The sequence below is a fragment of the Condylura cristata genome, unplaced genomic scaffold, assembly GCF_000260355.1.
Source record: "Condylura cristata isolate star-nosed mole 26May11 unplaced genomic scaffold, ConCri1.0 scaffold00006, whole genome shotgun sequence".
Taxonomy (NCBI): Eukaryota; Metazoa; Chordata; class Mammalia; order Eulipotyphla; family Talpidae; genus Condylura; species Condylura cristata.
Window position 1 is genome coordinate 14,082,307 of NW_004567107.1, and position 26,222 is coordinate 14,108,528.

The following is a 26,222-nucleotide window of genomic DNA, read 5'->3' on the forward strand; positions in this document are numbered from 1 at the left end:
CCAGACTTCTTGCACTCTTGCGTGTAAGCCTAGAAATCTTTTTGGAGTCTCTTTGCCTCTCCTCTCTTTAACATGGAGCACAATCTAATTCATCACTATCATTTCTCCCTCTGACCCCCATCAAGAATAAAAAAACAAAACGCCCACATTGAGCAGATCGAAAGTGGAAAATCCCTTCCATCATATTTTTAGTCTGCTGATTAGTGGAAAACAAAACAAAAAGTTTTCATGCCAAGTCCTCTCAGATTTTTTAAATTTCTTGAAATTCACAAGTCCTTAATGATACCTCTGTGGTAACTCAAATAACTTTGGTTGGTCCTTTCGTCCTCACAAAGCATCCTATGCCAAGACCAGAGATATTTTATAAGCTCTGAAAGTGGACAGTTTTGCTTGCTCATTCACCACTGTCCCTCCCAGCCTGAAAAAGGTGAGGTGGCCCCTGCTGACTTCTGTGGGAGCCTATCCAAAAAGCACTGGGGGGAGCTCAGGAGGTGATGGTGACAGCTGACATTTCCTGCATGCTCTACGGACTCTTGCCACGTAACCATCAATGACTGTTTCCAGTAAGTATGACAATTGCCCCCAATTCAAACATGGGGAGCCTAAGGCTGAGAACATTTCCTCAGTCACTGCCCCACCAAGCAAGGAGCAGATAATGATGGGTGGAGCCAGAACTGGAATCCAAGCCAGAAGTGAGAACCATTAGGATAGGCAAGCCATGTTCTGTACCGAATTTCTTTCTTCCTTTCAAAAGAGAGAGTGCTAACACAGCCAAGCTGGGAGATACTCAAAAGCGTGCCTCAGACACACAGGTTCTCTTCAGTGGGGCGGTTGCTCTCTCCAACCTGCTCCTTTGGGTTCCCGTTCCTGTGGACACTTCAATTCAATAAACTGCATCTGAGTTTTAGTGTGAGGTGCTTCCTGTCCTGCCGCTAAGTGATACCCCTCCTGCCAACCTGGGCATGCTCAAACAGGTGCTCCTTGAGGGAAGCCAGCCTCTCTCTGCAGTCCCCCTCTTTTGGGGTCCTGAGAGCTCTAAGCATCCCACTGACCTCAGTGATGACCTCCTCCCTCACCCCACTTGACTGAACCCCACAGAACAAAAACCGTATCTTCTAGAATTCTTTGATTCCGGAGCCTAGCCCCTGCTACCAGGGAGCAGGCCTTCAGGAAGTTTTATTACTCAAGAAGTTGCTGTTCGGTGGGCAGCAAAGCAACAGAACCTCACCACTCTGCATCTGTGCTGACTCTGACTTAGGAAGCATTGTACGTGCCAGATAAATTTTAAACAAATTCATCAGTTTACAAAATGACTTTCCTGTGCCTCACTCTCAGAACCCCCAGCAGATATATCTCATTTTACAGAGAAGTGGGCGGGGGCCTGGGAAGGTTGTCACTTGCACAAAGTGGGAAGGGGTGCTGTTGAGCTCCTGAAATTACTGCTCTCACTGTGTCTCTCAGGAGTTGGGTAGTCTCCCCATTTTCAGGGTGAAAAAAAAAGAGTTAGAGATGGCAGGCTACTCACTAGAGGAATATTTTATATTTTCAAAAAGTAGTTTCATAGGAAGGGCGATATTCAACACAAGAGACTTGCCAGTGGTGGGCTGTCATCGAAAGAAAGAATACTCGAGAAGAATGGAAGAGCTCAGATTTCATCTCCCTAGGAGATATTCAAGGGTAAAACCATACTTGGAAGGAAGAGTAAAACAGGATGGTGGAACTGACTTTTGGGTGCAGGGTAGTGTTTTGTTTCTGTTCAAAGTTCCAAATAAACCTGGACCTGCAGCACAGGGGGCCCCTGGGTAGCCCCAGTGCACTGGGACTCTGCCTCACACACAGTGTATTAAGAACACAAGAGAGTTCATGTTACAGCAGACAGGGGGACCTACAGCAGCTCCCCATCTGCTGAGACCCAGATATTTTGCATTAGAAGTCAGTTTATTGGACAGCCAAGGTTCCTCTTGAACAGCACCCCAGGGTAATGTATTTCACTCAAAGCCAAGGTATTCAGAGTGACTAAAACTGAAAACATCCATTATCACCTCTTCCCTACCTATTCCTCTCTCAGCATATAAGGAAACTTAAAATCCAGGATTCATTCCTTCTCCCTTTCCACCTTTTCCTCACTGCCCCACCAAGTACCACAGTACGTAACAGCATCCTGTGATGATGATGATAATGATTACAATGATGATGACGATGATGAAGGATGAGACCAGGGAGGAGAAACCACATAGGGAAAAAACAGTCTGGGCAAAGCAAATACCTAAGGAGATTTGATGCAACCTCAAGTCAGCCCGCCTACTATGGAGCTTGGGAAGTCAAAACTGCCTCTGGACACTGATAGTTGTCCCTTTAAGGCTGCCCCCAAGAGAAGTGACCCACTCTCTGAGCTATTTATGCCCTGGTCCAGGGACCAGCTCACAGAGGTAACTCACCACAAAGGTGTCACCAAAGAGTGACCTAAATTGTAGGCAGATAGTTAAAAATTTTTAAATCTCACTAGAAGTTAATAGCATGTTAAAAATAAAATGACTCATAGGTAGCCTGGAAGCTAGTAACTTGGAGGTTGGATTTAAAATCTCTCTCCATGCGGAGATAAAGGGGCAATTGAGGTACCACTCAACTTTATTTCAACTACAGCTCCCCCTACCCCCACTTTTATCTGTTTTGTCCACTGAGTTTCCTTGTGAACTATCATTTGTTGGAAGAATTCTGTGGCCAAAAAAAATGTTTTTGTAAATGATTGACCTAGTTTTACTCCCCTCATTTTAAAGATGGTGAAACAGACATAGAGAAGGGAAGAGTCTTTCTAAGATCTCATGCCAATTGGCAACAAGGTCAGGACCGAATCCTAGGTTTTCTGACTCTTACTCTCAGCCAGAGATAATGTAAAAAGCATCAGAGTTAACACATTTTTCAAAGAGGAAAAGAATAAATATCTTTTACTCCGAACAGCCTTAGCTAACATGGACTCTATCCGAGAACCATATTAGTTGTCTATGGCTGCATAACAGAGCCCCACAAATCTTGGTAGCTAAAAACAACAGATACACTGTCATTTTATAACTTCTGCACATCAGTAATCCAAGCTCAGCTTACCTGGATGTTCTACTTCATGGTCTCATGAGTGTTACAACATAGTATTGGCAAGATCAGGATACCATCTGAAGGCTCACCTAGGAATGATTAGCTTCCCAGTTCACTTATGTGTTTGTTGGCTGGCTTCAACTCCTTGAAGGCCATTGGAAGGAAGACTTCAGTTCCTTGCTTGCTGTTGCTTTAAGGCCTCCCTCATTTTCTTACCATATGGGCCTTTCTACCATGGCCATTTTCTCCATAAATACCAGAAGGGAGAGGTCTTGCAAGTGAGATAGAGATCAGTCTTGTGTAGCTTAGTTGTGGAAATGGCTTCCCATATCTTAGCTGAATTCTGTTGGTTAAGAAGCGAGCTGCCCCCAACTCAAGAGGAGGGGAGAATGAACAGCAGAATGTTGAATCGCTGAGGCCCATCTTATTGTTTGACTTCTATACCTCCAAAACTGATTTTGATTTCTGACACTTTCTTATCAATGACAACTGTACTCAACCCACCTATAATTCTATGGATAAACAATAATTATGGCAGCTATTATGATGGACTATGTCTTATTTTAACTTCTTATCTATTTATAAGGTGGAGTCAAGTACTTTGTATTAGAAAATGTAATTCATCTAAGAGCTGTGATCCCTCTTGAACAATCACTCCAGGAAAGGACTTCACATGTATTTCATTCAAAGACAAGTAGACATTCAAACTTTCTAAAACTGAAACTCATCCATTATCACCTCTTCCAAGCCTGCTTTCTCAGCAGATATAAAATAGGCTAAAATTTAGTATTAACTCTTCCTCCCTTCCCATCTTTTCCTCACTACCCCACCACCCACCAGATATGATGGATTACATTGACCTGATGAATAAATCAGTTTATTGTTTCTGTAACGTCTCCATCATCACCCTAATTCATATTGTGACACCTTCCAGACAGATCCCACAGCAGTTTCCAATTTGTCCCCATTTCCACCATCTTCCCTGTGCAATCTATGCCTCAGCCTTGGGTGGTAAAAGTCACACTCCTAGGACTAAAGATTTCCCAATGACTCTCTTCCAATCACAGGAAAGATACAAACCCACAGCCTGGCATTCTTTATTTTCCATGATTGGCTCCTAGTCTCTAAACAGATCATATACTTCATGCTGTCCACACCCTGTCATGCTTTTCATGTCCTTAAATGTCGTTTTCTCTGCCTTATGTTTCTCTCTTACTCGTATTCTCCTTCCAAAATCATCTCAGAAGGCAACTCCCCAGCTAAATCAGAAGTTCCTTACATCATCCAACTCCACTCATAGTTTTATTTTAGCCTTACTCCTTCATTCTGGAGTTGCCTCTCTGTTCATAGGTCATCTGTTCCTGGCAATCATTGTTTTGAAAGGAGAATTTGTGTCTGGTTTATCTGAAATCACCACAACTGGAATGAAATTTGTTGTCTTCACGAAGGATAGGTGTCCTTGCAGTGTCCCTGATTTGGACTTAGAGCTTATTCAGAAAGCCCAGAACTTGAAGTTGTTTCATACTTTACCCTCTGGACTCTCAGCTGAGCAATGTGCTGACACAACATGACAAGGGGAAGAAACCCAGCCCCAGGACAGGAAACCATTGCAGGATGCAAGGAATGTCCTTTTTTTTTTTTTTTGTCAGAGGCAGACTCCAGGGTCAAAGCATGCAAAACCTGGGAATTTGAAAGGCCAGTACCAAGGACAGAGAAGGCCTGTCTGGGGATGTAAGTCACAGAGATAGCAGAAAATCTGGAGGTTCTAACAAGCATCAGTCTATGATCAGTGGGAGTAAAGGAAGAGCTTAAGGCAGGAATGAAGACAAAGAGTTCACTCTCTTTGGAAATGGGGAAATTCACAGCCCAGGGGAAGGGTTGGATAATGGCTAAGAGCTTGTCTTTGGCATCAGAAAATTCTGAGTTCAAGAGCTTGCCATGTTGCTTGTTATGTGATCTTGGCCAAGAAGCTACTTAACTTCCCTAAGCTTCTTTTCCCCTCAGTATTGTCAACAAAATGGTAGCACATACATCATAAGGTTATTGTCATGGCTAAATGACACAATTCAGTTAGCATAGGAATTGACACAGAATAAATGGTCTACTGTCATCATTGTTGTTATCTGTAGCTGAAGTGGTTCTCAGTAATAGGAATCCACTAGCAAATCAGCTTCCCAAAGTATGTTGTGTGGAAATCAGCTTCTCATGAGATGTGTGTAAAAAGTGTTCTGTAACCAATGAACACTCGACACTGTGCCCTATTCTTGGAAATTCATAGCTTTTGTGTCTATTTAATACATCATTCTAAGGGTTGGAAATACAAAAGAAAGCAAGACAGGCCAGGTCTTTCGATGACCAAGCTTATGGTGAAAGAAGGTAGAAAATAAAATGGAATCAAATAAACCTGTGCTACAATTTCCAGTGGAGATTTCCTAAGAAGAAATATAAAACAAGATAAGGAAACAGACAACAATGATAGGAGAAAGGTGCTTTTCTCCACAGGCCAGGTTATCAGGTCATGGTGATAACATTGAGCAGAGCTCTGACTATAATAAGAAAATAAACTCTGAAAAAAAAAGAAAGAAAGAAAAAGAAAATGAGCTCTGAAAACAGAAGTTTGGATTTTATTCTGAATGTGGGAGGTTCAGGGTAGCTGAATAAAGGACCCAATAAGTCCCACAGCAGTGAATCTTACATTTAAACCAACAGACTCACATTTATTTACCACCAGGAGCCTCCCCAAGGCATCTACCTAAATGTTGTCTTCAGCAGAGCACACAGCTTCACACAACGTAAAAGAATGGTAGATTTGCTCTGGACTTACAGTGAAAAGCCAAAAAACAGTTTAGACTGAAACAGGCATGCCCAGAGCAGGAAGACCTAGCTCTAGAGGTGGAGACAAGGAGGGTGTCACCCTAATTAGCAACTCTTTTTGGCTAAGATGATTCAGTGAGCACAGCCAGGCTTCAGCAGACTGGAATCCCATCTCAGGCCAAAGGAAACTTGCCAGCATCTGCCTAGAAGCTAATAAGCATTTGCAAACAGTACACCTTGGCTTAAGCAGTCTCCAAAGGGGAAGTGGATAAACCTAAGAATCCAGCCTGAGGCTTACACGTGGACAGCACCAGCCGCTGCTTGAAGAGCTGGGAAATGGAAGGTGAAAATGCGATCCTTGGACTCTAATCTTTGTCTTGATTGGGCAGTGCTAATTTACATTTCCACCCTATGGGATTTACAGATAATTGCCTGATGAGCCAGCCCAGTTTAGTAGTTGAAAACACACATCTTAGAGGTGTAAGTCAGGATCCGAAAGATGAATCTGCCTGTTAATCCAATTGCTGAACCTCGCTGAGTTCCCAGTCAGCTTCCAAATAGGTACCATCATACCTGGCTGGCCAGGTATTCTTGACAACTGAAGAGATGCATGATAGCTTACACAGGAAAACATCTAGCACAAGACTAAGTTATTCATGTGTGATTCATCCTCATTTTTCTCCTGACTACCTCTGACTTGACTTGCTTAGGCTATATTCACTGACTTTTTCTGCCACATGCTGAATTAACTTATCTGTATAGTTTCCCCCTTTCCTTATTCACTTGGTTGCTCATGTACGTCCATTCTTTTGAAAAGAAAAGTTGTAGTTTCTAGACCGTCTGTAATGCTAGGGCACCTAGACTGACTTCCTGGAAGTCATGCTTTATGTTTTTTTTTTAGATATTAACTGAATATAAGGCCCAGTTTTCCAGAAAGGGAAGGTTTTTAAGCACCCCTGTCTGCTACTTCCCACTTTATCCTCCTCTCACTCACTTTTTTTTCCAGGCCAGATTCAAGGACAGTAAATTGTTTCCAGGAGCTTTAAAGATTTGCCTGAAACATAACTATTACAGCACACTGGCTCTGTGTCTCAAAGTTCAAAACTATAAGGAGTCATGTGTGCCCCATTTCCCCAACACCATCCTTCCAAGTGGTCCCACTTTAAGAACTTCCCAGCTCCATTTATATTGATGGTGTTAGATTTTCCTCTGTTGTTTATAGCATAAACATTAATTCTTGAAACTGAACAGTGTAACTTCAAGAGATAATGTGTTACCCAGAAAAGGGTGTAGGCTTTGGAATTATTAAGACTGGAATTTAATTCTGAGTCAAATAATTATGGGCTGACTAACTTAACCATTCAGATTTTCAGTTCTCTTATTAGTAAAATAGAACCAATGCTTCCTAGCTCATACAGCTGGTGTCACAATTAAGTAGCCTCTGTGCAGTGGAAAGCACAAGGTAAGGTTTCAAGGTGTCTTATTTGTAGTTTAAATTGCTTGAGTGCTTACATCGTAGGCCCTACATCATCACAGGTCTATCACTATTCCTGTCTAGTACATAGAGAACTAAAAGGAGAGTCCAGGATATACTTCAAATTTTCACTTCCTCCATTATGGGCCATCAAGCCTAATCCCGTGACATACTTCAGACACAAACAAACCAAGTGAGGGGACCTCTATAAAGACTCCCCCCTTCTTGGAGATTTCCAGTGAACACACACAAGTGACCCTGGAAAAGCCTGACATAAAGCTGTGTGATTAGTTTAGTTTAAAATAGCACTTACTTGAAAAGAATGGTTTTTTAAATCTCATTGTTTATATTTGTTATATCATTCTTTGATTAGTGAGTAGGATTCCATCGCGTATATACACATCTTGATCCAGTCATCTCTTTTGGGGCATTTGGGTTGTTTCCATATTTTACCTATTGTAAATAGTGCTGCACTAAACATAGGGGTGCAGGTATCCTTAAACAGAGCATTTTTTAAAACATATTTAATTGGGAAATCTTTTTTCTTTTGTGTTAATACCTGTCAGCATGTTATAGATGACTTCTTAGGGGAAAATCCTTCGTTTTCAAGCTTATTTGCATTTCTTCTGCTCTCCTTGCAAATTATAAAGGTCTTTCATTGCCATTTGTCATTCTGTCCCCTGACCTCTGGGGAAATTAATCCTATTACCTTAAATACACAAACCATTTTTTGGCATCGTTCACTGAGGAAAGCACAGCCCGTGGCTAGAAAAGGGGTGTCCTACTCACTCACTATTCAGTTCATCTGAATTACATTCCTGCTCCCTTTCTAGCTGTATGACTTTGAGCTGTGCAAATCTCAGTCTCTTCATTGTAAACTGAGAAAGTAAAGCTAGCTATCTCAACGGTCTGAGAAAGGAATCAATGAAATAAACCCTAGAAGCTGCATGAAGGAGCTCCCGACTCAGTCAGTGTTAGTTGTTAATTGCAGCATTTATGTGACCCCCACTTTGAGAAAGAGAAAGTAAATAATAAAAGCATTTGCTTGGCCTAGAAGCACACATATTAGTGACTAAAGTAAATCTGAGTTTTCCCTGAGAATTCAATGCATTGTCCTACAATTAGTTTGAGAGGCATATATTCATCCCAGGAGTCAACTTTTACCAAATTCATCAGACTCTATTCACCTCGATTCTTACAGGTGTTATAATGGTCAGTGATTCCATCTGGCTCCCTCTGACACAGGCCTCTGGTTGACAACCTTCCATTCATTTGACTATGAGCAGATTGGGTTGGAAAAGGTTATCAAATCTAGCTAGGGAAGATATTGCTAATCACTTCACTCTCCCTTTAGAATCCAAACTGGGTCACAAAATCTTTCTCCACCTGCTGATAATTAGCATTATCAGCTAATTGAAGTTATGTAAACAAATGTAATTGCCACCCCCAACCAATTCAACCTCTTAACTCATGCTTTGACAGACCTTCTCGTTATTAATTTCTCTTTTAAAATAAGCCAAGTGTTGTGGAGCTCCCTAGCAGGTAAAGCAAGAAGGAAAAAGAGAAAAAGATAATAGATATTACTAGTTGAATAGCATCATTGTTAATTATTGTGTCAGGCAATCCCATTAGTGTCTCCGGAAAGATCCTCATTTTGCAGTTGAAGAAACCATGGTTATGCACCCCAGAAGGTAGCAGAATTTGTTCTCAGGTCTTCCTCACCCTGTAGACTATGTTGCTCTCTCTTCCAGCAAAGGGCCTCGTTCAGAGTTTCCAAAACCTTCCAGGTTTCATTCCTGGCATTGGCTGGCTGAGAACAGTTATACAAAGGCCACCACAATGGCCTTCTATTTATGTCCCTTATTCAGGACTAAGGGATGAGTCCCTCCATAACCTGTCCTTTCTTGATAACCTCTTTCTTTTTTTTCACTTCTATTCAAGACCTCAAGCACCCTCTTATCTAATATTTGTGAAATTGTCAACTAGATTTCTTTAAATGCTGGGTGAAGACCAAAACAGAGGTCCTTGCTCCCTTGGAAAATGAATTCATTTTCAAAATGATTTTCCAGAATTTTACAAGAATCTATATTGTTGCCACTTGCTCGGCCCCACTTTTTATTTTCTTTTCTGTCTGGGCAAGAAATAGAAGAACGAAATCTAGTGCTCTGCAGAATTTTTATTGCAAAAATTGAAACCAGACCACACCAGGGCATTTTGCGGTCTGAATGTATCAATGGATCTAGTCATATTTCATCTGAGCTTTTCTTAGGTATACTTAACCACAAATATGAATCTCATTATTGTGTCTGAATGGGAATATTTTATGGATTAAGACTCAAGAACTTAATGTGATTGGTAATGAACCTTCTGTTTGGGGGCTGGGAGGGAAGCCTTGAATACCACCAATGCTTAAGCCAAATAACTAAGGAGATAAACTCTTAGGACTGGTGGGTTAGGAGGAGATGCGAGGTGGGGTTGTTCAGGTTGGCCGTTGGAAGTGGGTTCAAAATGAAATCCAAAGTGAAGTTCAGCAGAAAGCTTGCAAAATTAGCAATGAACCACCAGCCATTGGAATCAAAGAGACATTAAAGCCGAAGCAACACACAGTTGTTTACTTTACAGGAGAACATGAGCTCACAGAATACATGTCACTTGCCCGAGGTCACGCAGTGAGGATTGGCAGTACTGTGACTCAGAACGCATCTTCTGGCTCTTCAATCTATCGCACTTCTTTGGCATCAGGACAGTTTCAAATCTCCAGAGTTTAAAAATAAATAATGAAAAGTGTAAGTTCAAAGGAGACAGCATTTCTGTGGCTTTTTCATTAGATGCAGCCCTGTTTGTGTACTTTTGCTTTCAATTCCCTTGCCACGAAGTCGAGCCCCCAAGATACTCCTGCAGTCAAGCCCTGGAACGTTTGTGCTTCCTTCAGTCCATTTCACATCTAGTCTTTAATCCATTTTATTGTTTTTTTAAAGATTTATTTATTTATGCTTACAGAACTAAGATACAGGGCAGAGGTGCAGGGATGGTGAGAGGCTTCACCAGAGTCAGAGCAGGGACAGAACAGGCAGATGGATGAAGTACACTGCTGAGGGGAGTGGCAGGTAGGTCGGAAGAGGTCTGCTGCGCCATGTGGGTCAGCTGCCTGGCTGGGGATTGAACTTGTGCTGCATTGGCTTTGGAGAGCTTCATAATGCTGTGCTTTAACCCGTTGCACCACCAGGGAGAGCCCCCTTAATCCATTTTAAATTAATAAGTCCAAGAGTGTGATAACTACATCCTCCTTTTCCTCAGGATTGCTTTGGCAGTGTCAGGGTTTGTTCTATTTCCTTAAAACTTCTGCTTGGGGGATGGGAAGAAGAAAGTGCTGAGCTCAACCGATGCTAGGAGAGTTTCATAAGAAAATGCCTGATCATAGTTTAACATTTTTGAATTTCATCTTGAAGGACAGATAGCTCTGTCCACTCAAGGCAACGACAGTCCCCAGGGATAACAGAGCTGGCACTGTCTCTAGAACATCTGCAGCACACCTCATCGCCCAACGCCCGCGAGGCGTCTGGCACCTGAAGTTCCAGGGCATTGTTAGTATCCACTTTTGAGCCAGATATTTGCCAATTGCAGAGACCGAGTTGCTGTGTAACCTCGGGCATGCAGCTCCCCCGCCTGAGACAGTGGCTCAGAACACTTACTGGGGATCAGGGAGTCAGCATTGGAGTCACAACACCACTGCTTCATAGACACCTGAAATTGCACCTGCCATCTTATTATGCGAGGCAGCGTGATCACAAAGATACTACCTCATGCAATTTTGTGCGAATTTGAAATCGGAGATTTCACAGGCTCTGGCAAGCGAAGCACTGAAGGAAGAATAGTTACTGATAACTTTAATAATTTTATTTCCTTTAGTGTGAATTCAGCCTCTTGCTGATCTTTCCAGGACTCTTCAAACAATCAATTCTAAGTCATTTCTCTCCCAAGAAGTCCTCTGCACACTTCCAAGCTCTGTCTGATACTTCCTCAGTTCCTTCATCCAGACCAGTACCGATGCTAGATCTTGAATGTATGTATTTGTTCTGGTTTCTGAGATTTTTGAGAACAGAGACTGGGTCCTTTTTCTGGCTACTCTCCCCAGCACCTAGCACATTGTGAAATCCATAGTAAATAAGTAACTCTTAAAAGAATCTTAATATTTGTATACTTACTGTCAACCTAGTAGTGTACACCATATTCCTAATCTTCAGAGACACATTAGAACGTCACAAATATTAAATGCATAAAACATGAATTTTAAATCAGTAGAGGGCCCTCCCTGGTGGCACAAGGTGTTAAAGCACAGCACTATGAAGCTATTCACATCCACTGCAACACAAGTTTGATTCTTGGCCAGGAAGCTGAGCCATGTGCAGTAGCAGACCTCTCCCATCTCACCGGCTGCTCTCCTCAGCCGTGCATTTCAATAGTTCTGTCTGTTCTGCTCCCCACTGTCTCTGGTGAATGTTCTCACCCCCCTCACCTCTGGCCTATACCCTAGTTCTTATATGCATAAATAAACAAATCTTTTAAAAGATAGTTCTATATGACCTTTCAGCAGAAAATTGTAAGCCTCATCATTATAGCATTTTTGTAGCCCTCACTCTTAGCTCTGGACATGATAGATATTTAATAAATACAAACTGAAAAAGATGGATTGTTAGGTGGATGAACAGGGGCATGGAAAAATTGAAGAAACCCTAGAGAGCCAAGAAATCTGGAATCTCAAACAGATGCTCTCTGAGATCCTAGTGCTGATAATTTCTCTTTGAAGCACTGCAATGGCCCTCATGAAAAGTTCCATATGCCCTTATTTTTTTTTTTAAGATTTATTTATTTGTGCATACAGAACTGGGGTACAGGCCAGAGGTGCAGGGATGGTGAGAGGCTTCACCAGAGACAGAGTGAGGAGCAGAACAGGCAGATCGATGAAGTACACTGCTGAGGGGAGCAGCGGGCGGGTCAGGAGAGGTCTGCCACGCCATGTGGTCACCTCCGGGGCAGGCGGGAATTGAACTCATGCGGAAGCGGCTTTAGATTCTCAGTGCTGTGCTTTAACCTGCTGCGCCACCAGGGAGGGCCATATGCCCTTATTTTTAAAGGTGTCTGAGTGGTGTGGGAGAAAAGATAAATTTTTACCAGAGTCATTGACCAAGAGGCAAGATGTCTGAGTTTTGATACCAGCTTTACCTCTCATTTGCTGGTGACCCTCTCTAGGTATTTCTGTTCAGTCTTCTTTCAAGCCATGTACTGCCTGGAGTGACACATTCACAATTATGAAGTGCGCTGGTATTGATTATCAGTGTCTGCCACGTACACCAGAAGGGTATTTGTTGCCACCGATTTGTCAACCCTGGACTCAGTGTTCTTTTACTGTTGCTACTGAACTCGGCTCAAGTCTGATTCTGATTCCATAATCTAATGTCTGTCTGTGTCTGTCGAAAGTGCTGAAAAGCTGAACCAAACGTTCCCTGTCAGGAGCAATGTCTTGAAAGACCAAACCACAGGCAGCCTGTTCTACAGCAAGCCCTGGCTGTACAGCCCTCCCAGTAGCTGCGCTGCCTCTTGGCCACAATACTGACCTCCCAGTAAAGAGCCCCACCCCAGGCTCATGGACTTAATTTTCTTGCTACTGAGTAAGAGTAGAGAGGCTAGGAAGCAACACCAGGGATACAACCACAGCCTCCTCACTCCCCTGAGATGCTTAGAGAATGCCAGCCACATAATCAATTGAAACACAACAAATCATACACCTGGAAGGACAACAGTGGGCAAGAAGGGTCACCTCCAAACTCCCTGATGGGTCCTTTTTCCTTCAGAGACTAGCCTCTATTCCTGCTTTCTCCAAAGGAAAGGCCCATCACACAGTAATGACACGTGTCAGTGACTATATCTGCCTCCAGCTGGACACCATCCTGAGGGTTTTACATGTGTTATTGCACTTAAGCTCACTGTTCTGACTTACCCTTGACAGGACATTATTGTGAGGTTGACTTTAGCATCACTATTTCACAAACAAAAATGTCAAGACTCAGAGAGGCTGTGTCACATGGCCAAGGTCACAGCTGCTTGGTGGAGTCATATGAAGTCGCTCTATGCAACCACTTTGTCATAAAAACAAACAAAACAAAAAAAAAAAACGGCAGTTTCACTTGTAGTAATGCAAACTAGTATAACCACTATGGAAAACTGTTTGGCAGTTTCTCAAACTGCCCAAATGACCCCAGTCCCACTTCTAGGTATCTACCAAAAAATCACAAAAATACTGATTCAAAAGGACACCTGCACCTCCATGTTTATTGCTGCTTTATTTACAATTGGAAAAACATGGAAGCAGCCCAAATGCTCAAAAGTAGATGACTGGATTAAAAAAATGTGATACACATACACAATGGAATATTACTCAGCAACCAAAAAAGATAAACATATGCCTTTGCAGCAACTTGGATGGAGCTGGAAAAGATCATACTTAGTGAAATAAGCCAGAAAGAAAAGGAAAAATACCAGATGGTTTCACTCATAACAGGAATATAAAGGGCCAGGCAAGAAAATAATAATAATGAACAACTATATACCAGAGACATTTTATAGGGGTGGAGTGGGGAATGGAATCAAAATACGGTGGGGGGAGGGAAGTGCACTGTACTATGGTGATGGCACACGGGTTATTTGGTGATGGGAAACCCACGGGGATTGCAACTGAGATGGAAAAAGGCACAGAATGATGTAAAAATAAGCTATATTTTTTAATGGCAATTTTATTTGGTTTAATATCATACGGAAGAAACAACATCCAATAGCATGTGACTGAGTCTGGAGCAGAGATGTTCAAATAATGTATGGACTCATTTGAGGTATATGTCATATTTCGCATTATTCATTCTCCTCATAAGTGTTTAACAGACGGTGAACTCATTGAGGGCAAATATTATCCATCATTGATCTTGAAAACACTTCACTACCTTGAGGTCTTAACACTCATTCACATTATCCCTATTGAATGTAAGGGTAAGTAATTTCACAAATGAATTTGTTCTCAGGCTTCTGGAATGATTGCTGGCTCCCCACTGGGCACCCGTTAAGCCACCATACCACCTCATGGGTAAATGCTTTTCAAAGCTGGAATTCAAACACGTAGGGCTTGGAGGAGCTTCACTTGGCCGAATTTTCTCAATTCTTTTAAGACAAAGGTTGGGCTTGACTCCTCAGCTCAAGGATCAGATTTCCTCGGAAAAAAATCCACATTCTGGCACTTCTGTCTTCCTGATACATTCCAAGAAGGAATTTATGGATGTTGGGAAGGACAAGGGGTAAGAAATTTCTCAAACTTTTACAAACTCCCGTGTAACCAGCTCCATGCTTAACTGACTGCACACAATAAAATAGTCTTGCCTGTAAGCAAGAAGAAAAATTTGGTGTGAACCATCCCATGTGCTGCCAGAATGATGTAGAAAGAAATCCATCTGGATTTCTAAACAGCAGGAATCCTCCTTACCCCCAGACCTAGGCTATTTCATGCGCATGCCTAAAGCAGCAATGTAAATGCTTTCTGTGATCCACCAAAGATGACATCCTTAGTAACTAATTCTAAAATATTAGAAATATGATCCCAGCTGGTTGGAAATTTTATCTTTATCTAAAAATGACATTGTTTATTCTGTAGCAGGGGAAATTCAAAGACTGTTGATCTCTTCATTTAGTGATAACTTTGCCCTGTGGTGGTGCATCTAAAAATAACTAAGTTTATTCCTTGTTGCTTCCAGAAGGTTAGCTCCCAAACAGCTGCACTGGGAAGAAACAAAAAACAAACAAACAGCAACAAAATGAAACGGCAACATGAAAGATTTGGTAACAAGCCCAGAGGAATCTTACAGTATAAAGATTTACTTTAAAGTATAAACTAAAGATCCAGGGGACAAGCTGCAGGTGGTTCCCCTGCCTGTTAAATGAAGTGTTACCTCAGAATGAAGTTCTGAGTAAAAATCTATAATGTCAAAATCTGGATACACCACCCTACACTGCAACATTTAAGACCAAAGAAATTATAAAAAAGCCTTCAAGGCCATTGTGTGTGTTTGTGTGTGAGCGTGTTGGGGAAAGATGCCCCAGATGTAGCAGGTATTTAGAGGAGAAAGGGAGAGGAGGAGGGTGTGAGAGGAAGAGCGAGAGAGAGAGATGTAGAACAAAATGGACCAATTCCTATTGTTACCTGTTACATTGTTATGATCACATCTAGTAGCTCCCTGGTTCTCCTGTCCTTCTGGAAGCAACATTTCTTTCTGGTCTATTCTCTATTTGAACAGTGTTATTACTGTGGCTTCACTTAAGAATGAAAATGTATTAAGCATCTCCTGTGATCCAGACACTGCTGGCATCTGAACAGTCGTCCTCCTGCGATGGTGAAATCGCCACATGTATAGTAGACACGTCTACAGGACTGTTTGAGGCAGGTTATACTCAGAGGCTGAAAGTCAATGGCCACAGTTCACAGCTGCTAACTAAAAGAGACAGATACTAACTTTTGGCCAACTATATCTTCTTTGGAGTTGCACCTAGTTAGCTCTTCTGCCCAGTTTTAAACTGACTTGTTTTCTTTTTGTTAATTTGTGTGTGTTCTTTGTAGATCACGGATATCAGCCATGGATGTGTGGTATAAAAGTAATTTCTCCCATTCAGTAAAGTGTTTTTTGGTTTTGTTTTGTTTTGTTCTAGTGATAGTTTTCTTTGCTGTGCAGAAGTTTTTACTCCCAATTTTCATATTCCCTTTTGTTTTTCTTGCTATTGGAGACAGCCACAAAGATAGCACTAAACTATGTCATGCAGTGTTTTGCCTACATTTTCTTCTATATATTTTATGGCTTTAAGTCTTATATGAAGTATTTTACCCATTTTAGGACATAATGTCAAAATCTGGATACATCACCCTACACTGCAACATCTAAGACCAAAGAAATTATAAAAAAGCCTTCAAGGCCATTGTGTGTGTTTGTGTGTGAGCGTGTTGGGGAAAGATGCCCCAGATGTAGCAGGTATTTTGTGTAAGGTATCAAAAAGTGGTCGAGTTTCATTATTTTGCATGTGTCTGACCACTTTTCCCAACACCATTTGCTGAAGAGACTTTTTTTTAACCTTTGATATAGCTTAACTGTTCATATAGATGTGTGTTCATGTGCTCTAAGTCTGTTCCCTTAGTCTATGTGACATTTTTGTTCTGGTATAATGCTTTTTGGCTTAGTAGATCTTGCATTGTAATACAGTTTGAAGTCTGGGAGCGCAATACCACCATCCCTCAGTATTGCTTTATCAGTATTTCTTTGACTATTTAGGTTTTTTTTGTGTGTGTGCTTCCATTTGAATTTCAGTAATGTTACTTGTTCTGTATCTTTGAAGAATAGCACTGAAACTTTGATAGGGATTGCATTGGATGTGTATATTGTTTTAGCAAGGTGTTAACGTTAACAATGCTAAATCTTCCAGTCATGACTGGGGAGTATCTTTCCATTTCTTTGTGTCTTCTGTTTCTTTTAACAATATCTTATAGTTTTCCTTGTACAGATCTTTCAACTCCTTTGTTAAGTTTACTCCGGGGCACTTAATTCTTTCTGATGCACTTGTAAATGAGACTGTTTTCTTGATGTCTTCCTCTTCTCACTCACTGTTGGCACATAAGCACATAAGAATGCAATTGATTTTGTAAATGGCAACATTACTGACATTGTTTCAATTTTTATTGGTATCTTGAAGTTTCTGTATGTATAGTATCATGTCATCTGCAAATATTGGTAGTTTTATGTCTTCTAAATTCCAATCTAAATGCCTTCTATGTCCTTCTCTTGTCATATATGTGGGCTTTACTATGTTGACATATCTTCTATTCCCAGTTTTTTGAGGTTTTTGTTTTTTTAATCATAAGTGTATGTTGAATTTTATCAGATGCTTTCTTGGCATCTGTTGATAGGATCATATGGTTTTTATCTTTTCTTTTGTTAGTGTGATGAATTATGCCACCTTTTCATCAATCCTCTTCCCCTCCCCAACATAAACATACATCAAGACTTATCCTGGCATTTGGGGCCACAAGGGACAAGCCAGCCCTGCTTCCCCAGGATTTATACATAGTAATCCTGTTCTTCTTGGCCTTGAGTTTTTTGACTACAGGATAAAAACATGCACAAATGTCTGCTCCTTCCTCCTATAAGATATTTGCAAGACCTTCCATGACCACTTCCTATAGAAATGATAATCCACTTATTCTTTTTAACAGTGTCTATAGAATAAGATTTCCACTCTGAAATATTGAAAGCCTTGCTGTCAGAACATGCTCTTTCATGTCTACCCTAAATAATCACAAATTTTAAGCTAAGATAATTTTTCCTAGGCCTATCCTTAAAGGAGACATTTAAGAGTCAGTTGTCTGCGTGAGAATATTTTGCATTCTTAAAGGTTACTATTTTCCCCCTATCATTCTCCTCTCTGGAATAAATATTTCCAGTCATAGAAATGTATCTTCAGAAAATTTACCCCCTTAACTGTCAGTGATTTAGGAAGTTCCATTTTGATCTACATCCAGGTTGCTACTGAGTTTGCGTCTAGGTTTCGGTCAAGTTCACCTCAAACTATTGGAGGTGACTGACGTGGTTTTTTTTTTTTTTTTTTTTTTTTTCCGCTAGGATCATGACAGAATGGCAGCCACTTTTTAATGTGTCTCTACCAGGGGCTTGCTACTGCACTGGGTGCTTTATGTAAGTGCTCTAAACCATTATCCCCTCTGGAAGGGTCTTGATCCCATTTTACAAGTGAGATCATCGTTTAGAAAGGATAAATAGCTTGCCAGAGTTTGTGATTGGCATTTGAATCCAGGTGCATCTAATTCCAAAGCTTAGACATTTTCCACCACAGTGAAGATAGAATGGATCATTCCCAGAGTTCAAAAACACCCACCTGCCCTCGACCACCATTAGCCAATGAGAAACATACAACCCTCAAGAATCACATTTCCTTCCTCCAAACAATGCACACTTGTCTGTGCCAGTGCACATCTCATATCCACAGTGTAAAATCCCCATTCAACCCATACTTAGGTCATTATGACCCTAGACTCATTGCCTGGGAGTCTCAACCAGCAACTCTAGCAGCTTTTTTAATGGAAATTTAAGTCATTTAGCAACACACACACAAAAGTGTTGGGTAAAAGTCCAAAAGCATTTCAAGCTTGGCCCATGGCCCTTCCTCATAAAAAAAAAAAAAAAAAAAAAAAAGCTAAGAATTGATGGGAAGAGGGTGAGAAGGAAGGACTGTGTGAAGAGCAAAGCAAGTTAAAGTAATTACAATAGAGTATGCAATCAATAAACATTTGTCCAATAAACAAATAAGATAGGCTCTACTAGTCTGACAGAAGAGAACTTGCCAAGTTCTCCTCAGCTTAATTTTCTTTCAGTGAGCCTGCCCACATCACTGATACACAAAGTCTGCTAGGAAACTAATTTGATTGAGAAAGCAAGCACAGAAGGAAACTTTTCTTTTGGGGATAATTTTTGGGATCTAGCCTAACCAGGAAGTGGACACCCTAGTAGATGTTACGTAGGTAGCTAGTAAAATATCAAACATGAATGTAATCAAGATGTGGTGAGTGTATGGATTAAAAGTACATTCAGTGTTTTCTAGGGCCCAGCATCCTGTCCAGCCTACAGAAATGCTTTTTGAATGAGTTTTCTGATAGTTCCTCTCCAGCATTTGCAAGGAAGAAGGTGGGCTCAGGCAGATGCATTCTCTTTATAAGAGAAGTTCTTCCTGGGGGGAAAAGAAAAAGATTAGAAAGCTGCTTATATGATAAGTAACTCAAATGTCACATCTAATTGGCATCAGTAACTGACTTAAAACACGCAAGAATAAGACCTGCATGGCCATAGGAAAGGTATATTTAGAAATGACTGATTAAAAACTAAAGAGCTCGGAGACCCTCCCTGGTGGCGCAGTGGGTTAAAGCACAGCACTGAGAAGCTAAAGCCACTTCCTCATGAGTTCCATTCCCCCCTGCCCCGGAGGTGACCACGTGGCGGCACACCTCTCCTGACCCGCCTGCTGCTCCCTTCAGCAGTGTGATTCGTCGATCTGCCTGTTCTGCTCCCCACTCTGTCTCTGGTAAAGCCTCTCACCACCCCTGAGCCTCTGGCCTGTACCCCAGTGCTGTATCCACAAATAAATAAATAAGAAAAACAATGTCATAAAAAAAAAAAACCTAAAGAGCTCACAAGTAGTTTCTTGGCAGATGAATAAGATAGCTTAGCAGAGAAAGAATCGTCTCACAGTATCATACTGTCCATGCTGTGTGCATGGAATATTCCTTCTTACTCTCAGGACTCAGTTTAAACTCCCTCCTTTTCAATCAGCCTTGTACCTGTACCACCACTCTTAATAACTCTTGTTATTTTTTTTGAACTCCATGAGCATATATTGTACACCACAAAATACATCATTTGCATCCCTTCTTGTTCTCTAAATACTCAGTAGATAACTCCACTTTCTGCTAATTCTATTGTTAAACCTTCTAATGTTCAACACTTGGTCTTATATTTATTGCTACCATCCACGGAACTCTATTGTGGGAAACACAATGTATTTTACTGCCTGGACTGTTACTGCTAAATACCACAGACTGAGTGGCTTAAACAACGTTCTCCTCCAAGTTCTAGAGGCTGAAAGGTTTAGAACAAGGTGCTGAAAAACTCAGTTCTTGTGAGATCTGGTTTTCTGGAGTACAGATTTGGTTTGGCCTCGCCCTGCCCTTTGGAAAGAGAGTCTGGTGTCTATCATCTCCTCTTCTTATTAGGATACTAAATGGCAGACTAGAGCCCCACTCTTGGTATCTCTTTTAGCTGTAATTATCTCCCTGAAGGCCCTCTCTCCAAATAGAGTCATTTGGAGATTAGAGCTTCAATATATGAATTTGGCTAGGAACAGAGTTCAGTTCACAGCTCTCGGTAATTATAGGTAATTATAGTGTCAGTGTCTGTGGATGAAAGGAGACTCCAGAGGCTCTGACCTCCTTCCTGAGCCATCTCTTGCCTCGGTCATAATCTGGACAATGGTTCAGGAGTCTTCTCTCAGAGTCTTCTAAAAAGCTTGACTTTTAAAGGTTTTAAGTAAATCAAGATGAGAAACAGAAGTTTAAGGAGAATACTAATCCAGCCAGCGTGTTAGTAGTGAGAAGTTGGGCTGAAAAGACAACTCAGTTTGTCTTCTGGGGTCCTTTGTTAACCTCTGTCTCTTATGACAGGGAAAACCAGCAGATGGTATTAAACGCAAATCACAAAGTCAGTAATGAAAGGGAGGAGTTCCTGAATACGAGCCGGGACCACAGCCTCAGGTTACTATTATGACTCACTCAGCATGTTCCTTTAGTAAATATTGAAGAGATTCATGAATATGTGGATCATTTCTACTTAATTTGTTCCTTACAACAGGAGTTTAGCCCTGACATTAGCATCATGGTTTTCACTGGACAGAAAGTGAAATAAAGTGAAGAAAAGCTATTATAAGTTACCCAAGACCCCTAGGTAGAACTGAGACTCAAATGCACATGTGGTTGTCTTATTCGAAATGTTCCCCTTTCCTCGCTCCTGTCTCCCCAAGTTTCCAAAAGCAGAGTAGTGAGAGAAATCACTCCTTCGATATTGCAACATTCTTGTAGAGGTATTTCGTGCCAACGCCACAGCAAATATCAAAGGAATATCAGGAGAGCTACAGACACAAGAGATGTAAGACCAGGATCATGTGGAATAACAGCTGCATGGTTGATGTATTAGATATTAATAAGAGTGTTGCTTTCCCTTCTTACTTGTAGAAGAGGATTCCTTCAAGGAGTTTGGAGACGACAGATTCAGATTCTACTCCGTACTTCCACCTCCCCAGTTCTGCTTGAGGGTGAGGCACCCTAGGATCACAGCGCCCTAGAAACAGCCAGCGAAATCCACCTCCATCATGGGGGCTGTGACTCGGTTGCTGCCTGGCATCTTCCTAGCATTGCTGGCCCTTCCTACTGAAAGTGGAGTCCTCAAGAGAGTCATCCGGCACAAGCGACAGAGTGGGGTGAACGTCACCCTGCCGGAGGAGACCCAGCCAGTGGTGTTCAACCATGTCTACAATATCAGGCTGCCTGTAGGTTCTCAGTGCTCTGTGGATCTGGACTCACCCAATGGAGACAAAGATGTGGGCCCAGCGGCAGAACCTAGCGAAAGCCTCCAGGAGCACACGGTGGACGGGGAGAACCAGATCGTCTTCACGCACCGCATCAACATCCCCCGCCGCGCATGCGGCTGTGCTGCTGCTCCTGACATCAAGGAGCTTCTGAGCCGCCTGGAGGAGCTGGAGGGCTTGGTATCTTCCCTGCGGGAGCAGTGTGCTGTGGGAGCGGGCTGCTGCCTCCAGCCTGCCGAAGGTACGAGCAGGACTGGTCAGCCCCTCGTTGTGTGTGGACAGATGATGAGCAGGGCCAATGCCAGTGGGTGCCCTGGACAACGAGTCTCACCCCAAAAGAGACTTTATGGTCAAAAAGTGGAGGTGTAACTGTCTCTGCTGCCCTGGAAGGTCTCGGTTACAGGTGTTTCTCAGAGGAATGTTCAGGGCTATGAGAAATCTTGCTTAGAGAAACCTGGCTTCACTTAAATACCAGTTTCTAAATTTTATTCGGCCCTAAATAGGAAGTCAACTGTAAAACCTAGGAACATGTTGTAACATTTCTAACCCAAAGACCACACCCTGAAAGGTGCAAATACTGCCCCTTCATCTCATTGTATGAACAGGGAGACAAAGGCCACGCAGGAGGAGGGAGTCCTCAGGTCCTGCTGTAAGAGGCTGAGTCAGGGCTTGCAACACAGTGTCCCACACCCCCATGTTCTTTTTTTTTTTTTTAAGATTTATTTATTTATGCACACAGAACTGGGATACAGGCCAGAGGTGTGGGGGTGGTGAGAGGCTTCACCAGAGACACAGTGGGGAGCAGAACAGGCAGATTGACGAAGTACACTGCTGAGGGGAGCAGCGGGCGGGTCAGAAGAGGTTTGCAGCACCATGTGGGTCACCTCCGGGGTGGGGATGAAACTCATGCCGAAGTGGGTTTAACTTCTCAGTGCTGTGCTTTAACCCGCTGCGCCACCAGGAGGGCCCACCCCGTGTTCTTACAAAGGCACAGCCTGCCCATGGTGGCACCAAGTCCTTGGAAACTAGAGAAATCATTCTGTTAGACACAACAGAACGGGGATGAGAACTATCAGCTGAGTCACCTTGATGGACTCTGAGTCATTATCCCATTTACCCTCCCAACAGCTCCTTGAGATTAGGTGCCCTACACCCATTTACACATGTAAGAACTGAGACCCAAGAAGTTTACGTCGGTACAAAAATGACTCGCAGAGACAGGGGCTGGGAACGTGTCTGTGTCTGGATCCACAGTCCCCAAGGGCATTCTTTCTGAGGAATGTTGCCTCTTTGGGATTCTGTCTTCATTGCCATTCCCTAAATTTGATAGAATTACAGGCTTTTTAACAGCCTCAGATCAGAGATGAAAATCTGTCACTCAGAAAAAAAAAGCAAAAAAAGCCAGTAAGTAGTTCAACATGGCAAGTTATTTCAAAAGTAGACCTAATCTCCGTAAGTGGAGCAAGAATCGTACAACATGCTCCCGGATTCCGGGGAGAGAACTAGTTCATCTTCTACTCATATTGAATCCCTCGCACCATGCAGATGGAGTCAGTCAGTCTAGGGAGTGTGTTGAAATAATAGTTTAGCACAGGGCTGCCCAATAGAAATACAACGTGGGCCACCTATGCAATCTTAAAGTTTTCTAATCGTTACATTAAAGAAGTGAAAAGGACAAGGGATATATATTCTAATCCTTTCTTTTCTTTCATCCAATATAACCAAATTAATTGTTTTCTTCTCAGCCTGGAATCAGTATCAAAATTATGAAAGGATATTTTCTTGTTGTACTAAGTCTTTGAAGTCAGTGTGTATTTTATACTCGCAACAGTTCAACAGGTCACAAGTTTAATAGCCTCATGGACCAACATTCTAGACAGGAACAGGTTTAGACTCTTTTTTTTCTGTCTTTTTTTTTTAAAGATTTATTTATGCGTTACAGAACTGGGGTACAGGCCAGCGTGCAGGGGTGGTGAGAGGCTTCACCAGAGACAGAGTGGGGAGCAGAGCAGGCCGATTGAGGAAGTACACTGCTGAGGGGAGCAGTGGGCATGTCAGGAGAGGTCTACCATGTGGTCACCTCCTGGGGCGGGGATTGAACTCAAGCTGAAGTGGCTTTTGCTTCGTAGCGCTGTGCTTTAACCTGCTGTGCCACCAGGAAGGGCCAGGTTTAGACTCTTACTTTTCAAGTCAACTTATTTTTTAATTCTCTCTTCCTTGCCTTTGTCAGAAAAAGAGAAACATGAATGTACTTATCTCTAGATGCAGGGAACATGGCAGTGAGTGTTGTTTCTTCTCCTTGGGTTCCATGGAGGAAACACCAATCATTCCTGCAAGGCAAGTCGAGAATGACATGGCTTTCAACAGGTGACAGTTTTGTCCACCTGACCACACTGCCTTCACTTCCATCCACCCTTCATCCTTGAGGAAAGAGAGAGGGCAAGATACAAGCATAGGAGGTTTGTGGGGACAGAGCCAAACTAACAGCTGTCCCCACAGAATTTAGAAACCACACCTTAGCTGCCTCATTTAAGTTCTGGAAAATTAGAAAGTCTTGGTCTCATAAGTCCAGGTACCAGCTGGACATTCTGGAAAAGACCATCACACCCTAGGAACACAGCAGCCAGCTTCTAGTGTCCTTCCAGCCTGACCTACCCCCAGGGAGGTGGACTAGTAGCCCCATTTGACCAGTGAAGAAGTTGAGCTGCAGCGAACTGGGTTCACGTGGCCACTACTCCCTGGGCACCTCTGATGCACCTGACCTTGGGGAGCCATGACCTCGGCAAGGTAGAAAAGTGGCAGCCCAGCCCAGCATCCTGCCTTCCTGCTGCAGTGATTGTCCTCCCTGGGGTCTGCAGCTCCTGGAGACCCCAGGGAGGACTGTAGATGTTCTCCCTGGATGGTGGATAGTGGAAACTACTAGCGTCCACTGCTGCCTCCACCCCCTCTCCTACAGGGCACATGAACACACACTTCTTTGCATGTGGTTCTACAATTCTAGACAGTGCGGGCTACAAATTCCTACTTCCTATGGTGCCCGTGCATCTCAGCTGATTTAACTCACTGAGCAACGTGGTCTCACGCACGAGGCAGGCAGGGATGACTGTCCTCTGACTGCATTTCAGCCTGGGCCTCAGGGTCAGCTGACGAGAAACTGAGCCGCGTGTTCAGCTGAGCACCTCTCTCACCCTCTTGCAGGCCGCCTGGACACCAGACCCTTCTGCAGCGGCCGGGGGAACTTCAGCACCGAAGGATGCGGCTGCGTTTGTGAGCCTGGCTGGAAGGGCCCCAACTGCTCCGAGCCCGAATGCCCAGACAGCTGCCACCTGCGGGGTCAGTGCCTGGACGGGCAGTGTGTGTGTGACGAGGGCTTCACGGGGGAGGACTGCAGCCAGCTGGCCTGTCCCGGAGACTGCAGTGACCAGGGGCGATGCGTGAGCGGGGTCTGCGTCTGCTTTGAAGGCTACACGGGGGCGGACTGCAGCCAGGAGCTGTGTCCCACGCCCTGCAGCGAGGACCACGGGCGCTGTGTGGACGGCAGGTGCGTGTGCCAGGACGGCTTCGCGGGGGAGGACTGCCGGGAGCCCCTGTGCCTCAACAACTGCCAGGGCCGTGGGCGCTGCGTGGAGAACGAGTGTGTGTGCGACGAGGGCTTCACGGGAGAGGACTGTAGCGAGCTCATCTGCCCCAACGACTGTTTCGACCGCGGCCGCTGTGTCAACGGCACCTGCTTCTGCGAGGCAGGCTTCAGCGGCGAGGACTGCGGCCAGCTGTCCTGCCCCAACGCCTGCCACGGCCGGGGCCGCTGCGAGGAGGGCCAGTGCGTGTGCCACGAGGGCTTCGCCGGGGCCGACTGCCGCGAGCAGCGGTGTCCGGCCGACTGCCACAACCGCGGCCGCTGCGTAGACGGCCGGTGCGAGTGCGACGACGGCTTCACAGGCCCCGACTGCAGCGAGCCGCAGTGTCCGCACGGCTGCAGTGGCCACGGCCGCTGCGTCAACGGGCAGTGCGTGTGCGACGAGGGCTACACTCGCGACGACTGCGGCCAGCGGCGCTGCCCCAACGACTGCCACAGCCGCGGCCGCTGTGTGCGGGGCAAGTGCGTGTGCGAACCCGGCTTCCAGGGCCCCGACTGTGGCGAGATGAGATGCCCCAACGACTGCCACGGCCAGGGCCGCTGCGTGAACGGCATGTGTGTGTGCGACGACGGCTACACCGGGGAGGACTGCCGGGATCGCCGCTGCCCCAGGGACTGCAGCAGCCGCGGCCGCTGTGTGGACGGGCAGTGCGTGTGTGAGGACGGCTTTGCCGGCCCCGACTGTGCCGAGCTCTCCTGTCCCCAGGGCTGCCACGGCCAGGGCCGCTGCGTCAACGGGCAGTGTGTGTGCCACGAGGGCTTCATGGGCAGAGACTGCAAGGAGCGGAGGTGTCCGGCGGACTGTCACGGCCAGGGCCGCTGCGTGGATGGCCAGTGTGTCTGCCAGGAGGGCTTCACTGGCTTGGACTGTAGCCAGCGCTCCTGCCCCAATGACTGTAGTAGCTGGGGCCAGTGCGTGGCCGGCCGCTGCATCTGCAATGATGGCTACACCGGGGAAGACTGCTCGGAAGGTGAGTG

At 44.0% G+C, this 26,222-nt stretch overlaps 1 protein-coding gene across 2 annotated transcripts in view; it reads left to right on the top strand.

The window, feature by feature from the left end:
• TNC (tenascin C) overlaps nt 1-26,222 on the top strand; it is an 86,210-nt gene that overhangs the window by 4,390 nt on the left and 55,598 nt on the right. For both annotated transcript variants that reach the window (XM_004677399.2, XM_012721607.1), the window contains exons 2-3: nt 21,255-21,848; nt 24,806-26,215. In XM_004677399.2, the coding sequence (XP_004677456.1) occupies nt 21,392-21,848; nt 24,806-26,215 (1,867 nt within the window). In that variant the 5' untranslated portion in view covers nt 21,255-21,391. The remainder of the gene's footprint in view (nt 1-21,254; nt 21,849-24,805; nt 26,216-26,222) is intronic.